This window comes from Mesoplodon mirus (genome assembly GCF_964341445.2).
Source record: "Mesoplodon mirus genome assembly, chromosome: 4".
NCBI classification, from domain to species: Eukaryota; Metazoa; Chordata; class Mammalia; order Artiodactyla; family Ziphiidae; genus Mesoplodon; species Mesoplodon mirus.
In genome coordinates, this window is record NC_138979.1 from 53,210,454 (window position 1) to 53,226,609 (window position 16,156).

Genomic DNA, 16,156 nt, shown 5'->3' on the forward strand with positions numbered 1-16,156 from the left:
GTTCCGATTTGGGGAGCAAAGAGGAAGTGCTCTAGTAAAGAACACTCCTGAACATGCAAACAATACCCCACGCAGGTAGTGAGCCAGTGGTGTGAACAGGCAGGTCAGGAAAGCTTCCCCTGTTTGGGGTCTAGGAGCCATCTCCACGCTGCTTGCAGGGACTGCCTAGTGACAGGTCAGAGCAGCAGGGGAGGGGAAAATACAGTGTGGGAGTCCCAGCTTCCAGAGTTAGGAAGTGGAACCTGTCCCTGGGATCCTTCTCCACTGAGGGAAGAGCAGTGGCTGTGCACCAGCAGGAACTCTTTCAGATGGTTTTCAAGATGCTGCCACAAGCAATGCTACCTTCACGCGGCTAGAGAGCATTGTTTTAAGTCCAGTTAAAGTTGTTTGACCAAAATGACAAATTGTCATGGAAAAGCAACAGCAAGGTATCCTGAATAACGAAAAGCACAGTTTAAAAGGAGCTGAACTTTGAAGCCCGTACATTAAAATTGATGTATCTTTTTTTCGTACATCTTGCTGTTGACCAGCCTGCTCTACTGATTATTGGGTGAAAGGGAAAGACAACCAGATGTTCAGGGAGGAAGGAGGATACAGCATTTTTTCTGTGGCCAAAGCGTGACATTGAGCTCATGTGCCACTGGCTGTTTCCAGGCCGGGAGATGCGAGGTCGGGGGAAGAGTGAAGGTGAGTGAGGCGTTCAGCCAGTGCGTGTTCCCACGTGACTCCCCACCAGGTAAAGTTGTGGGTCTCCCAGAGCCTTCTCAGACACGCACACAATTCATGTCACGTGAGTTTACAGTGTGGCAAATTTACCTGATTAAATCTTTGAAAGAATTCTGTCATCTGCTCTTCATCCATGCTTCCTAGAGAGACATTCAAGTACCTTCATATTTATTTTTTTTAGAGTATGACACATCTTTAAGAATTTTTCTATCAAACAGAAATAGCAATTAATAGGTTCTGATAAAGGAGGAATGGATAGATATTCATATATATCTGTAGAATAAACCTGGAATGACATAAAGAAAAAAAAACAGAAATAGCAGTTAAAAGATTATCCCAGTGGTATTACTGTTCATTAAAAAATAAAGTGGTGGCGAGTGTCGGAAAACTTCCCCCAAGATACTAACCGTGCATGCTCACACCTTGTCCCTCAGACGCTGCAGGAACATGCATTACTCCACGTCTGGGTGCAGAGGCTGGTCCCTCCCAGGTTGCTGGCATTACCATTTGGCAGTGCTTTCTCTCTGTCACCTGCTTTGTCCGTTGACAGTTTCCCCAGAGTTTCCCCTGGGACCAGGCCAACCTAGGGGGAGCCAAGGCCAGCTGAACAGCTCTGGTCTCTTGGCAGTTCCAGTGGTTCTGAGAAGTTTCCCTTTTATTAGGACTAGTAAACATGGTGGTCCTAAAGACAGCCCACCCATGGGTCCTCTGGAAGAGAAGCTGACCAGGTTCGCAGACCGTTCAGGTCTTTGGGTACAGGCTAAAGTCTCCCCTCAGGCACCTCTCAACTCAGTATCAGCAGCAAACCGGTAGCAGCCAAACTGGCTACAAACAAAGGAGAAACAGAGCTGCCTGTTCCACTCGGGCTTCCACCTGGCAGGAAAATGCTTCACTTGTGTTGTGGGAGTTCTCAGTGTTGGCCTCCATTTTTTTTCCCTCAAGGACATTTAAATTTATGCAAATGTTCACACTTAAAAAAAATTATACCCAAAGATTTTTTTTTTAAATTTCTGATGTGATAAGACCTTGTTTTTAATAGTAAGCATCCTACAAGGCTTTCAGTAACACAGGAAAAAGCATGATTCCTAACTGGAAAGACAGTGCCATGAGTTGTAATCTGGTTTTTGTAGCCAGTTGTGAGAGAAACGACCATTGTGCTTATCAGTTCTCAGCAAGGCGGTCCCTCAAAGGAGGTTTTCAAGGAGGGAGGTGGAAATCAGGGCAGTGACCCTTTGGCCATCTCCTGTGGGTGCCTTTGGCTCCTTCACTGTCAAGTCCATCAGGGAAAGGGGCCACAAGGATGTAATTCACAAGGAAAAAGGCCAGAAAGAGGACCACAGATGGAAGTGTTCTTCCTCTGCTACATGCATGCCCAGGGACCCGTCTGGGAGGATGAGCCTGGTGGAGGCTGGGGAAGATACTGCAGGAAGGAGGCCAAAAGAGTGGGAGCAAAAGAAAAAGGAGTTCCTGCTAATTTTAGTCTGTGCATTCTTTAAAAAGGTTTCACCTGAAACCGTAACATGTCAGAGCTAAAGGACCAGGAGGGTTGAGTTTGCTCTTGAAATTACAAACAGAAAATGTTTTTTTGATACCTGGAGAAGGGCAGCAAATTCCCCAAAGTCACGTGGCCAAAAGCACAGAGCAGGGACTGAAACCCAGTTGTCCATCTCCTGGTTGGGTGTCAAGGGAGTAGCTGGAAGCAGTACCGGCACTTGGCACTTTATCTTTGATTTGTGTTTTTTATTTATATTGTAGGTTGTAGTCAGAAATGGCAGCTAGAATCTTTGTTAGAATTATGAGTGGAAAACAGGGTTCAGGCAGAGAAACAGACTAAAAGTCTGAACAACAGTTTTTAAAACCACAAAAAATATATGTAGTAATAGAAAGAAAAATGAAATTAATTGCTAACAGTTATTGAGCATTTACTATGAGTCAGTTATGCTCTGTGTATATTAATAATTTATTTATAACAGCCCTATTGGATATGTAGGAGGGAAGGTAGTTTCAGAAAAGGTATGAATTGACACAAACATTAGGTTCTCAGAATGCTACCAAGTCCAGGCTCATACTGCTCGCCACATGACAGGCCAGCAAATTGAGAGATGAGGTGTTGGGGCGGGGAATAGTGACTTTATTCAGAAAGCCAGCAGACCGAGAAGAGGGTGGACTCGTGTCCCAAAGAACCATCTTCTCTGAGTTAGGATTCAGCCTCCTTTAATACTAAAAGGGGAGGGGGTGTGATTGGCTGCTGCAAACTTCTTGGTTCTGGGATCCTTTGTTCTTGCAGCTGTCCACGTAGGTCTGATCACAATGTTCCTATAAACCTCCAACCAGACACATGTTATTCTCTGTTCTGCAACTTTTTATCTCTATATGAATGGAAAAGTATTATACCTTTAAAGGTCAGAACCTTGACAATGGGCTAGCCTGTAAATTTCAGGCTATAGGCAACATTCTTGTAGCAAAAGCAATAGAATACAGAGGTTAAAGTAAAAGAAACAGATCCAATAGGGAGTCAGATTTGTCCCTGTCACAAGAATCCCTGAAAGGCCAAAAGACAAAATAAAAATGAGGAAAGGCCTCCCCTTTTCTGTCCCCCTTTCCACCCTCCTTCCGCCTCTCTGTCAGCACAACAGGAGTCTCAAATGCTGTCCCGAGCGTGGGAAGCAAGCAGACAGGGAGACAGCCCAAAATGTGGCCTTTCCCAAGAGGGATCTCGCCAGACCTCTAACTTTTTAAAAGAGGAGCTCTGGAGAAGATCACCAAACAAGAAAAATATCAGCCAAAGGGTGCTTAGACTTTTCTCAAAGCTACCGAAAAGACAAGGCTAGAGTCTGCTAGACAGTCCTGGAAGGACAGTTGCTGAAAGCTACAAGTGACCTGGCCAACAGTCTTTTCTAGTGGAGGGGACCAGGGAAAGAGCATTGTACAGGGGATGAGAAGATGGATTCAGCTCTCAGAGGCTGCGGCTGACACCTTCATTAAGCAGGGCAGACTGTTAGTTTGCACATATGAGACATTATTTTGTTAAGAGAGCCTCTTAGTAAAACGCTGCTGTGTTTTGCATCTGTATATGCATGAGTCAGTGTCAGAGACTATGAGTGCCAGTTGAGGGATACAGATAGAGCATACAATTAACAACCCACAGCATTCCACAGGGCAGGAGCCAGTGCTTTGATGTGTGTGTCCAATCGTCCCAGGAATCAGGAATGGGAAGTTACTGATGGGGACACTTACTCCATGCATCTCCCCTTCTCTTACTATGTAAATTGTTCTCTGGCTGAACTCCGGTACTCAGAGACTCATCTTAAATGGATACACTCTCTCAACAAACCTTTATCACATGGGCTTTTCTACCTAAGGTTGTGCTCCAGAGACATAAGTTGGATGAAACACAGTCCGTGCCCTGGAGGAGATTGCAGGCTGGTAGGATTCAGCTGACTGGTGTGTCTGTTCTCCTGAGTCCAGACCAGCACTCCCCCCATGGTAGCCCATACCACCTGCATCTTCCACCAGATCCTCCGGTGACCTGAGCAAGGAAGGGCTGTCCATTTAGCAGCCCATTGAGTGAAAGCATTTCCTTACATTCAGATGCCATGGTCTCCAGATTCTTCCCCAGGGTCCCCTTGCAGCAGCTCCAACTAACTGTTCTTCTCAATCTCCCAGCTACAGTGGGGTTTGTTCTATTAACAATTCCTGCATTTTAATCGTGATCCTTTTATTCAGGGAAGTCCTTCAAAGACCAAGCCAATTCCATTTCTCTCCTTTTTTGCACTGTGGTTAAGCACATGTCCTCCCTTCTCTCACTGCCCTCACACCCCTCTCCCAGATTCCATTCTGTACGCTGGTGGGAGCTGAAGCCAATGGGAATTTGAACTGGGGTGCCGTGGCTTTTCACCAAGTCTCCTTGGCTTGGGGAGATCCATTTCCTCAGGCTAGAAGTTGTATGGTATGAGGAAACATCAGCATTATGTCTCATTTCAGCAGGAGAGATAGAGTGGGCATTTAGTCTTAATGGTAAACCTGGCCCACAGAAAGGTACCAATCCTGCAGGTAGAAGGCAGATCTCATCATGGAACTCTGCCCAACTGCAACATCTAAATGTTTGCCCTCCATCACAGTCGGCTTTATTAAGCCCTTTTCTTGGGAAACTCTGTCATACTTTTTAATCAGAGGAAATGTCTCTCAGAGATAAGGCTTCCTGCCATGTCCATTTTAAAGTCTAGAGACTTATGGAAAGAAAAAGAAAAATTCATCAAAGGGCATTACAGCACTTGCCATTGCAGGAAGAATCTGTGGGTGTCAGAAATATTTCCAAGTTGAGTATGTATTTCGAACATGTTTAAAAAAACAACCAGCCAGGGTAGCGAAAGATATGGGAGAGCCCTTTTCAATCGGTTCTAATGAGATATTCTTTCAGATCTATCCATGCTTAGAGTTAGCACTTAGTTTGGGGGAAATTCCATTTTTGTGCATTTTAAAATTGGGGAAATCAGAAACCTGCTGTGAAGTGGACTTATCCTTGGAACCCATAGCATAGCTGAGGCCCCCTGCACCTGCAGCAAGGGTCTGGAAGACATTGGGAGCCACCACGGCCCTCCATTTCCTCATCTGCAAAATGAGGAGGAGCTCCCTTTGGACTCAGAAACTCTGTGATTTCCCCAGTGCCTTAATCTGTTATATGCTTGACTTTCTTTTGCAGAATGAATTTCCAGAAAAGCTCTTAATTCAAGGTCATTGAATATACCTCTCACAGCCCAATGCCATTTCTTGTGGCTTATGTTTAACAGTTCCTTTTATGCCAGAGTGTCTTAAAATGAGTCATTTTATGTCTCAGTGAACAAATTTCATATTCCACCGCTATCACAAGCTTCCCCACCCCATAATGAGGAATCCAAAATTAATCTATTGGAATGGAATCCATATCTGTCCTAAATGCTCCTAGAGCAAGACTTTGTCAGGAATAGGAAAGAAATACTGCTTCTGTCTCAGAACATCTCAAATGCTGCTGTCATTCTTGAGATCCACTAGATGTGCACGGAAATGTTTTTCTGATAACATGGGTTATAAAAACAAAAGTAGGAATGGCCACATCTTGAACCAGGAGAGATGCCATAAAGAATAGGGAACTGGAAAAGCATTGTATCTGTGTATCCATCCCATCTGATGGTTCATATGGGCCCATGAGTGAGCCGACTTTGAGCCTCCAGCATGAAGTCGCTCCTCACTGATGCCCAAAGTGGTGGCCTCATCTAGGAAAAACGTATCATGATGGAGGCAGAGAAGTTTAGGTTTAGATCTGGTCTAGATTCTTCACGCTGCCACATGATCTTGGCCTAATACTCCACCTCCCTGAGCCTGAATGTTCCCATTATAGATATAAGGATAAAGATAACTACTGTATACGATTTTTACTCTCTTTTTTGGTGAGGATTAAACAAGTTAATGCACGTGGAAGTGCCTGACAAAATACCTGCACATCGTAGGCGCTCTTAAAAACGTATCGCTGTTGTACAACATTGGGAATGTACTTAATGCCACTGAATCGTATACTTAAAATTGGTTCAAAGGGTAAATTTTGTGTTATATATACTTTACCAACACACACAAAGAAAAGTATTGCTATACCTGACCATCGTCAATTAATGCCTGAAAGGTACCAGCCACATCTTCAGCATTCTGTGACCGAAGGGGCACTTAACCATACTGGCTTAGATTCACAGAGCAATATTGCTGGCGGGGACCTTGGTGGTCATCTAGTCTGACTACCCCGTATTGTGATGCTCCATCCCACCCAGCCTGGTACCAGGGTCTTTACACTTGCCCAACTTCCTGAAAGTTGATTCTTTTGTTGATGTTGATTCTTTTCAACATCCCAGGCATTTGGCAGCAGGGGGCCTGGCGATGGTGTATTTAGAGCAGAGCCCTAACAGCCTGATAGCACCTGTGCGGTGGTGGGGGAGCCAGTGTTCTTCCCCAGGTGGAGCCGTGCCTCGGGTTTCCAAGGGGTAAGCTCCACCTTAATGTCACGTTGCCCCAATTTCTTTTCCACCACTGGTGATCTCTGGTTGGCGTGTGACTCTCTGCTCAGCCACAGAAATGCAAATGCTGTTTTGCTTTTGTTTTCACCCAAGAGCAATAAGGTTTTTCACAGCTAATAGCCATCTTTTGTTTTTTCAACCCATTTTCCTGAGCCTTGAGTTGTGGGATAGTGTGCCACCACCCACTCTTTGGATTTCAATTATTGATTATTTTGATTTGGGTTATTGATGCTAATGGAACCCTTCGAATGCATTTTATTCCCAGGGAATTGATGTGTTTTTAAAGATTCTGGTCTGGAAAAATAGTCTGTCTTTGAATTTCCTGATTTGAACTTTGTAAGGAATCTCAATGCTGGCAGTTTTTATCTTTTAGAGAAGGGTGGGGGGAGGCAGCAGATGGAGAGGCATCCAGCCAGCTTCAGCCTTTCTGCCCTGGGTGTGGTTTGTCGATAAAAATCCACGCACGGAGGAAGAGCCAGGTGACCAAGAAGTAAGTCATTTAGCAGAAAGCACCCTTTGGGGATATGAATTGCATGTGATGCTGTTTTCTTTTGGTTATAGCAAGCGGATGAGACCCTGGATTTTGAAGAACAGATCTTGGAAGCTGCTAAATCCATTGCTGCTGCCACAAGCGCCCTGGTCAAATCGGCCTCGGCAGCCCAGAGGGAGCTGGTGGCCCAAGGAAAGGTGTGTAAACCCCACTGGCCAAGTGGTGGAAAGTTCACACAGCAAGAGCCTCTGAAGACTAAGAAAAAGGCGATACCTCTTGTGTCCTGACCAAGGAAGCCGTGCCGCCCCTTCTCTCCCTGACTCGCCCGGCTTTGCCCATCTCATTGGATACTCTGCTTTAGCCTGACAGACAGAAGGAAGGGTTTAGCTTCCAGGCCTGTCATCTGCTTCTTGTTAAGGAGAGCTTCCACTCCAGGCAGCCATCAGGGCCTGAACAAGACATTTATTTTCCCCGCTGTACATTAGGCTATTTAAAGCCGTAAACTCATATTTTCCTGGTGGATGGCTATATAAGCACCATAGTCAGGGGCTTTATAATACCATGTCCAACTCCAGTACTCCCTTCCTTTTCTTAGGACTGTTGAGCTGAATGCCGTCCAACTCTGCAGTTAGCATTTTCCTTAGCCCTTTGGTCAAAAGGCCAGTCTGGTTTTAAAGCTGAGATTTCTTCGACCTGCTTCACCTCCAGTCACCGATTCCATCTGCATTAGCATGAAAGCCTAGTTCTTTTTCAGTGATCCAAAGGATTAATAGTACATTAGACTAATCCTGGATGTGAAAAGGCCTTCCAATTTAAAATATGCCGTGTGTCCTATTATTCCCATACAACATGGAACCACCACATCCAAACTACATCTTGCAGAGAAGCCTCTCAGTCATAGAGGCACCACGGAAATCCTGCCAGCTTTGGGAAATTTGGTCACTGTAACTGTCAGTCACTTATATTTGATGTTAAAAGGCCTTTGCTCTCAGTGTACAGATGATGGATGTGATTGTATCTTTTTGGTTGTTTTTGTTTTTATCATTTTTTTATATATTTTATTTATTTATTTCGTTGCGCTGGGTCTTAGTTGCGTTGGCAGGCTCCTTAGTTGCGGTACATGAGCTCCTTAGTTGTGGCATGTGAACCTCTAGTTGCGGCATACATGTGGGCTCTAGTTCCCTGACCAGGGATCAGACTGGGCCTCCTGCATTGTGATCGCGGAGGCTTAACCACTTCGCCACCAAGGAAGTCCCATTGACCTAAGAACTTGTAATACAGACAGTTATGCGCAGCCAGTGGCCTTCTGTCTTCCTCCATGAAGTCTCTTGTGAGCTTAGCTGTGCCTTAATCCAACCTACGTCCACTAGTTCCTCTTTCTAAACAATTGTGTATCCAATATTGATGTATGTACATCTCCCCAACCAGCATGAATCTGTCTCTTTATGCTTCTCACTTATCCCCTGTAGATCTAGAAGAGTGCCGACCTCAGTCACCTAGGACTTGTTGACTAGTCGATATGTAAAGACCAAAAATGGATCATTGAGAAGAACATCCTACCTAAAATTTTCGGTTTAATTTGCACATTGATTAAAGAGCCATCTACGTGCTGGACACATTGCTAGATACCAGAGAATCAAACTTGAATATGACCAAGCCATATTCCTGTCCTCCAAGGAACTTATGCGTTCAAGCATTTAAAAAGTTGGTAACGGAGGTTCAGCTGGACCTGGGGAACTATAGATGATATGCAGGACGTTGGGGCCTTACCTGACCTTCAGCACGACCTGATGTGCTGACAGATCCCCAGTTTCATATGCAAATTTAGATACTCATCTCATACCTCTCCAGGCACCTCCCACATGTGTATAGGTGTTTCCTCCTGTAGCTCCCTCTACATCTGGTCAGAAAATGTTTCACTGTTGCAACAATTCCTAAATAGAAACGGGGAACATCTTACTTCAGCTTCTTACTTCTCTCCCCACCCCTGAAAAAAATAGTCTGTATTTCCTTAAGGTGAGGATCTGTGCTCAATTGTACGGAGAGAGACCCACCCCCTTTTTTAACATCATCTGCCAGAAAGTCACAGCGTGGCTTCCAGGGTCAGGAATCAGGAGAGATTTAAGCTTCCCTCACCTCTTGAATGAAGAGGCCTCAGGGGCTCCCACGTTGGAGATGGAGAAAGGTCAGCAGAGGAAATAGGCGTGTCAAGATAGCCCCATCCATTGTTCCTGAGCCATTTTCCCAGAAACGTGGTACCTGGCAGCAAAATGGAGGTCGTTGAGAGCGTTTCCGGTCGCCTCCTTGTGGCCCAGGTGGAAATCGGTCAGGACATGCAGTCTTGGAGCTGCTGGGGTCCTGTATGGGAAAGGGTGCTCCATTCTCCTGCTGGTGCTGTTGGCAAGAGTCCCAGGGAGGTTCTGCATGTCTGATGAGATGCTTTTCTCTCCAAATCCAGGGCAAGGTAGGGTTTGGGGGCTGCAGGTCACCCTGTGCCTTCCCGCTCTCATTGCTGCTTTTCATACTCCACTCTAGGTGGGCTCCATCCCCGCCAACGCCGCAGATGACGGACAGTGGTCACAGGGCCTGATTTCTGCCGTGAGTTACCCCCTCCTCCTTCCCCGTTGGCTTTTTGGATCCCCTGCGGGAGGTTTGGGCCTCAAGTCACTTCTCTGTTGACTGTCCCCAGGCCCGGATGGTGGCAGCTGCGACCAGCAGTCTCTGCGAGGCGGCTAATGCCTCTGTGCAGGGGCACGCCAGTGAGGAGAAGCTCATCTCATCTGCCAAGCAGGTCGCCGCGTCCACGGCTCAGCTGCTTGTGGCCTGCAAGGTGAAGGCTGATCAGGATTCGGAGGCCATGAGGCGGCTACAGGTAATGGTCACTGATGCTGGTGGGAAAATACTCCTGTTGGAGAGGGTAAGTGTTGCCAGAGGCGGCAGTCTCGCTTCCTTGGCATGACCCACCAGGCCTTCCATCAGCCACCTCTGTCCCACGTTTCTCATTTCCTGCCATGTGCAGCCATGCATCCTACCCCTGCAACGCCACCAAACTGACGTTCTCCACGCGTGCCTCCTGGTCTCATGCCTTGGGGTCCTCCCCACACCAGCCCAACCTTGGTGAACTCCTACTCATCCATCATGACTCATCTCCAAAGCCACCTCTTCTGGGAAGCCCTCCTTGAATCCCAGACCTTGGGCAGTCAGTCCCTCTTCTGCCCTGCCATAGCCTTTGGGCAGACCAGTCTTGCAGTTCCTGTCACCCAGTACCACCACATTTATCTTTAGTCCACCTTTGACAAGGCTGTGAGCTTCTTAGGTGCAGGTGCCAGATCTTTATCTTTGTGTCTCTCACTCCTAAGATGGTACCTGTTTCAGTGGAGGCTCTCATTCAGTGTTTGCTTAAGAAGGGAGTAAAAGGACTGAGGAATTTATATGAGATGCTGCTAAGGTTTCCCAGAGCCCAGAGAACACACTTATGAAGGTGTCACTTGAGTTCTGCCCAGTGGATCTAAGTTTTCCTGATTGTGTATTTTAAGCACAGTGAAAGAAATGTTGGAATGAAAAAGATCACATAGCTTCACCATCTTCACATGTCCAGTGCTATTTTTTTCTCTTCCTGTTTTTATCTTACACAAAATACTTTTGTCTAGTTGTCATCCTAACAGAGACATTCTGCATTTTTTTCACTTCACATTTTATCATACTTTTTTTTGTTTTCCTTGAAGAAAGGCTTCATAATGGCCCTGTGCAAAGCTAACTGGTTCATTCTTCATGAGTCTCTTTTATTTTTTTTTTTTGCGGTACGTGGGCCTCTCACTGCTGTGGCCTCTCCCGTTGCGGAGCACAGGCTCAGTGGCCATGGCTCACGGGCCCAGCCGCTCCGCGGCACATGGGATTTTCCCAAACCGGGGCACGAACCCGCGTCCCCTGCATCGGCAGGCGGACTCCCAACCACTGTGCCACCAGGGGAGCCTGAGTCTCATTTTTGATGATTGCATGATATATCAACTGATCATGCCAGAATTTCTCTATACGTTGGACATATTTGTTTCCAATTTTCTAGATGTTTGTTACTATAATAAATGTTGTAAGGCAGATTGTTTATGTTGCTAAAAATGTTTATGTAAGATCATAAATGGCAGTAATATTTGAACAATTCCACTGAAACTCGGGACTCTCGTCGTATTTCCTAAGTTGTAAAGTGCATGGCCATTGTTTGGTCTTCCTGTGTCTGTCTCTCTCTGACCCACCTCCCTCACCTTCATTTTCCTCCTGGCATAAACCCAGGGGAAAACAGGGAGCTGCATGTTTGTGAATGTGCGATTCATGGGTTTGGGGGACACTCCTTTGGAAAACATCCTGAATTAAGAGAGACCTGCGTTCGGGACCTGCCTCTACTATGTACAAAGTGCATAATCTTATACAAATCATTCAAAACCTTTCAGGCCTTAGTTGCCACGTCTGTAAAATGGGGATAGAGATGCCTGCACTGGCTCTTATGAGGGTCAGAAATGTGAAAGTGCTTTTGTAAGTCCTAAGGATTTACACAGATACAACCCAGCATCACTCTTATTATCATCATTACTGATTTATCTGGATGCTGCAATGTTGTGTGAATCCCTTACAATGACCCAGAGGTTCTCTGGGGCTACACAGACCTATGTTCAAATCGCAGCTCTATAACTTACCAGCTGCAGGATCTTAAATTAGTTATTCAACCTCACTTTCTACATAGAAAAGTGGGCTAATGATTTCTGACCTCATAAAACTGTTTTGAGAATAAGCGTATGATGAGAATAAGCATATGATGTCAAACGCTAATGGGCCTCCCCTTCCCTTCTTGCGTGAGCCCTCGTGGTCCCCCTTGGCCACTTTAGATCACCAACCAGATGAGCCAGTTAACTTTGAATGAGAAAACTCTCAACTTTCTGATGGCTCACCCCCAAGAACAAGTCCTTGACTCTCAGGGGACTGGGCAAGGACTATGGGAGATTTAACGAAGCCGTGACCACGTGAAAAGGAAATTCCAGACCTCAGGTGACAGAGGTCAAGTCCCCTGGGCCATGCTTTTTGAGCATTAAGAGTAAACCAGTGGGTGCTGTAGCCCTTGCTGAAGATCTAGGCTGCACATGGACAAGCTCTTCTGCAGTGTGTCTGGCACTCGCCCCATCCTTGACTGTGTGGCGTAAAGCCAGCTGTGACTCTAAACGCACATCTGTAAAGGCCCTAGTTACTGTGGGGCTCCCATTCCTTCTGTGCAGGGGTAGGTTGTGCTTTCATAGCCCTTAATTCCCTCTGAAAGCATTCAGTGAGCCCCAGCCCTGGGTAGCCACTGTGCCCGGTGCTGGGGATGCAGAGATTGAAGTCACAGCCCCTGCCTTCAAGTTGCTCACTGTCCAGGAGTAAGAGAGGCAACCACAAGTGTGGTAAGGGCTGCAAAGAAGCCAGCAGGGAGCTTTCCAGGAGCACTTGGGAGGGTGTGGGTAAGGCTAAGACAAACAGAAAAAGTGATCTCTGAGCCAAGTCCTCAAGTATGCCTCAGTAGGATGGGGCAAGGGGAGGTGGCTTTCTAACCAAGGGGGCAGCCCCTGAGCAAGTTTCTCTTAACACACAGATCATAGTGCTGTAATCGTGTATTCACATAATTGTCATTCCCCTGAGAAGTGCGTGTTCCCTGGGAGCCAGGAAATGTGTCTCATTAACCTGTGAATGAGCTAAGGTTAGGTAGGTGCCAGTGTTGGTAGAATCAATGGATGGATGGACAAATGGATACTACCTAGAGAGAAAGTCTGTATTATATACAATTGGATGATAAATCCATTCATAGTCTCATGGACTGTGCCTCCATGTCTGTCTTGCTGAATCCATATTGCTGTTTCCAATGATCTAATGTGCATTTTGTCCCCTCTCCAGGCAGCAGGAAATGCTGTGAAAAGAGCCTCAGACAATCTTGTGCGTGCAGCCCAGAAGGCAGCCTTTGGCAAAGCTGATGATGATGATGTTGTAGTGAAAACAAAGTTTGTAGGGGGCATTGCTCAGGTTTGTGATTAAATCCAGAGAGCGTTTACTCCCAAGATGAGCACTGTGTTATAACAGAGGCACAAAATAACAGTGGCTTAAACAAGATGGAAGTTTATTTCTCCCTGGTGAGACAGGCTTGGGTGGTGTAAGCAGTCTAGGTATGGTGTGGCGACTCCTTTGTGACTGAGACCCAGACTCCATCTGCCTACTGCTCCACCATCCCTGAGATGTTGCCTTGGCAACATCTTGGTCTAAGATGGCTTGATAACCACCTCAGTTTTCCAGCCAGCATGAAGATGGAAAGTTAGGGCGGGCATGACTCTGAAGTTGTCTGCATCACTTGCTCTCACACACCATTGGTCAGAGCTTCATCATATGGCCAGCCTAGCTGCAAAGGAGGCAGGGAAATGGAGCATCCTTTTCTGAGTAGCAGTGTGCCTACCTAAAAATCAGGGATTCTGTTATAGAAAAGGGAGAGAAGAGAATTGGAAGACAGCAATATTATCATTTAAATATAATGATGCATTTGGAGCTGCTACTCACTCCAGATTTTTGGCCCTAGAGAAAGAATGAATGATGAACCTCTCCCAGAAGTTTTACAAGTGTGGATGAGAATCTGACTTACGCAGGCCTGCATTCTTGTGCATGAGACTGGGGTGGCAAGGTCAGGAAACCACGCTTGCAGTTTGGGATGTGTTCATGTAAATCCTTTATATGAGATTGGTTTTCCACCAGGAGCACTGAAGCCCCGTGGCTCAACTTAACTCATTCCCATGCCTTCCTTAGCTCTTCCTGAACCACTCCCTGTGTTTGGAAATACACAGGATGCATTTTTACCAGAATCTGCTTCTTGATACACTAATTCCATGAGAAGTTCCATGAAGAAGGGTCTCTGATCAAACAGTTCTGGGAATCACTGACTTCTGTACTCCCTCCTCAGATATCACAATGCTCGTTAGTCTAGCAAGGCTCTGAAAGACGTCTGCTTTTCAGAAATCTATTTGACTTTCTTGAGCACAGACTTACCCTTTCCCCTTTATACCTATTAACTAATACTCCTCAGATCACACCTTAGAAGCATGAAATAAATATATGAAAGACATCTAGTAGTTAAGGACTCCAGCTTTAGCTTCGAGAATACCTGGGCCGGGTCCTGCTCCACCAGATGGGCCCCTTCAGGAAAGTGGACCCACATCTCTGAGATTCAGCTTTCTCATTGGAAAAATGGGACATTCAATAGGCCATACTTCACAGTGTTGCCATGAAGATGATGGGACACTCCGTGTAAAGTGCTTACACCAGTGCAGAGCCTGGTGCACCATAGGGACACAGTATATATTTGCTGTTAAATCAGTGGCCAGAAGTCAGCTTATTGTCTTGGATCGTTGGTCTCAAAACCCGAACCGTGGCACCGAGGCTGGTCTCCAGAGCTAAGAATACTTAGTCCCGGGACACGCTGTGTCCCACTGTAACAGAGGCTGTGGGAGCTCGTGAGGCAAGCAGTAGAGGGGAGGGCAGTTTCCTAAAGTTTCAGATCCATCCAGCTTGTTGCTTTGCTCCTAGATCATCGCCGCCCAGGAGGAAATGCTGAAGAAAGAGCGAGAACTGGAAGAAGCAAGGAAAAAGCTAGCCCAGATCCGCCAACAGCAGTATAAATTCCTACCCACCGAGCTGAGGGAGGACGAAGGCTAAGCCCAGAGCCGAGAGGGCAAACCCAAGGGGCCGGCCGCGCGAGAACTGGATGGACAGCGGTCCTGAGGGGCCGGGCACCGCCCTGGAACTGCCCCCCTCCCCCTGGGGTGAGCCGGGAGCCCTGAGCTCTCCTGCTCTCTCCTCTGTCCTGTCGGGCACCAGCTGCATGATGGTGATGTCACGCGGTACAGTGTGTTCCACCCACAGCTCCTCTGCCGCCTCCCCCAACCCCGCCTCACTGTATCTCAGGAGAGAGGGGCGCGGGTTCACGGACTGGTACCAAAAAGGAGGAGTCAGTATTACATCGTCCTCAGACACTCGCGCTTCTGTTGGTCCTTCTCTGGGCCTGCTGTGAAATCTGAATAGGAAAAAAAAGAAACGAAAAACCAAACAGCTCGGGGGAAATCCTTGATGCCATAGCTACTCAAAGATATTCTCCTCCCTCTCAGGAGAAGATGGACGTTGGAGTTGGACACGGTTAATAAAGGCCAGAAACATAAACCAGTGTGGACTCCAGGAGGGCAACTCGGGTCCTCCTGCTGTGTCTCAAGCACTGGCTCACCCAGAGGGTGAAGAATTCCTGCTCCTGTTTGCACGCTTTCTTGCCTCAGTGTGTAAGCTCCTTGTACAATCTAGACCCAACTTGTATTCTGTGGCCCGGAAAATCGAATGATCATTTTTTTTTCCTCCATAATCCAAAGGGGCAGAGGTATGGGGGACTGGCAGGGCTCAGTGAGCAGGGGCTGTAATAAAATGTGTGGGCTCCTTACTCTGTAGAGGCTGTTTGAGTTCATACAAATTCATCCACACAAACCCAGGTCCCCCAGGTAACAGTCAGTACAACAGCCTGCCTTAGGCATTCGAAGTGGGGATTCAGCTCCAATAAAGCAATTCCTTGGTGACCTCATCTTTAGCTTCCACGTCAGCTTCTCTGCTCTCAAAATGATCAGAATTCAAGATCCTATTAAAAAATCTGTCATCCGTCCTCCAACCTGTGATGGATGTTTTCTCTATGTGCTAATTGTCCCAAAATCTAGATGCATTTTAACATCATTACAAACCTTTAACAAGATAGTTTTGCTAATTAGCCCATCTTAAAGGTGAAGACATATCGTATTTTCAGAGTCTGTCTTCTGTATGCTACGGTTTGAGAATTACAGTTTGAGAGTTTCCCCCTCCTCTCCTT

General features: G+C 46.5%; 1 protein-coding gene across 3 annotated transcripts in view; it reads left to right on the plus strand.

Moving 5' to 3' along the window:
- Nucleotides 1-15,909, plus strand: part of TLN2 (talin 2) — a 451,691-nt gene extending 435,782 nt beyond the window's left edge. For all 3 annotated transcript variants that reach the window (XM_082618383.1, XM_082618385.1, XM_082618384.1), the window contains 5 exons: nt 7,329-7,454; nt 9,793-9,855; nt 9,947-10,129; nt 13,171-13,296; nt 14,842-15,909. In XM_082618383.1, the coding sequence (XP_082474509.1) occupies nt 7,329-7,454; nt 9,793-9,855; nt 9,947-10,129; nt 13,171-13,296; nt 14,842-14,970 (627 nt within the window). In that variant the 3' untranslated portion in view covers nt 14,971-15,909. The remainder of the gene's footprint in view (nt 1-7,328; nt 7,455-9,792; nt 9,856-9,946; nt 10,130-13,170; nt 13,297-14,841) is intronic.
- Nucleotides 15,910-16,156: the final 247 nt, after the last annotated feature.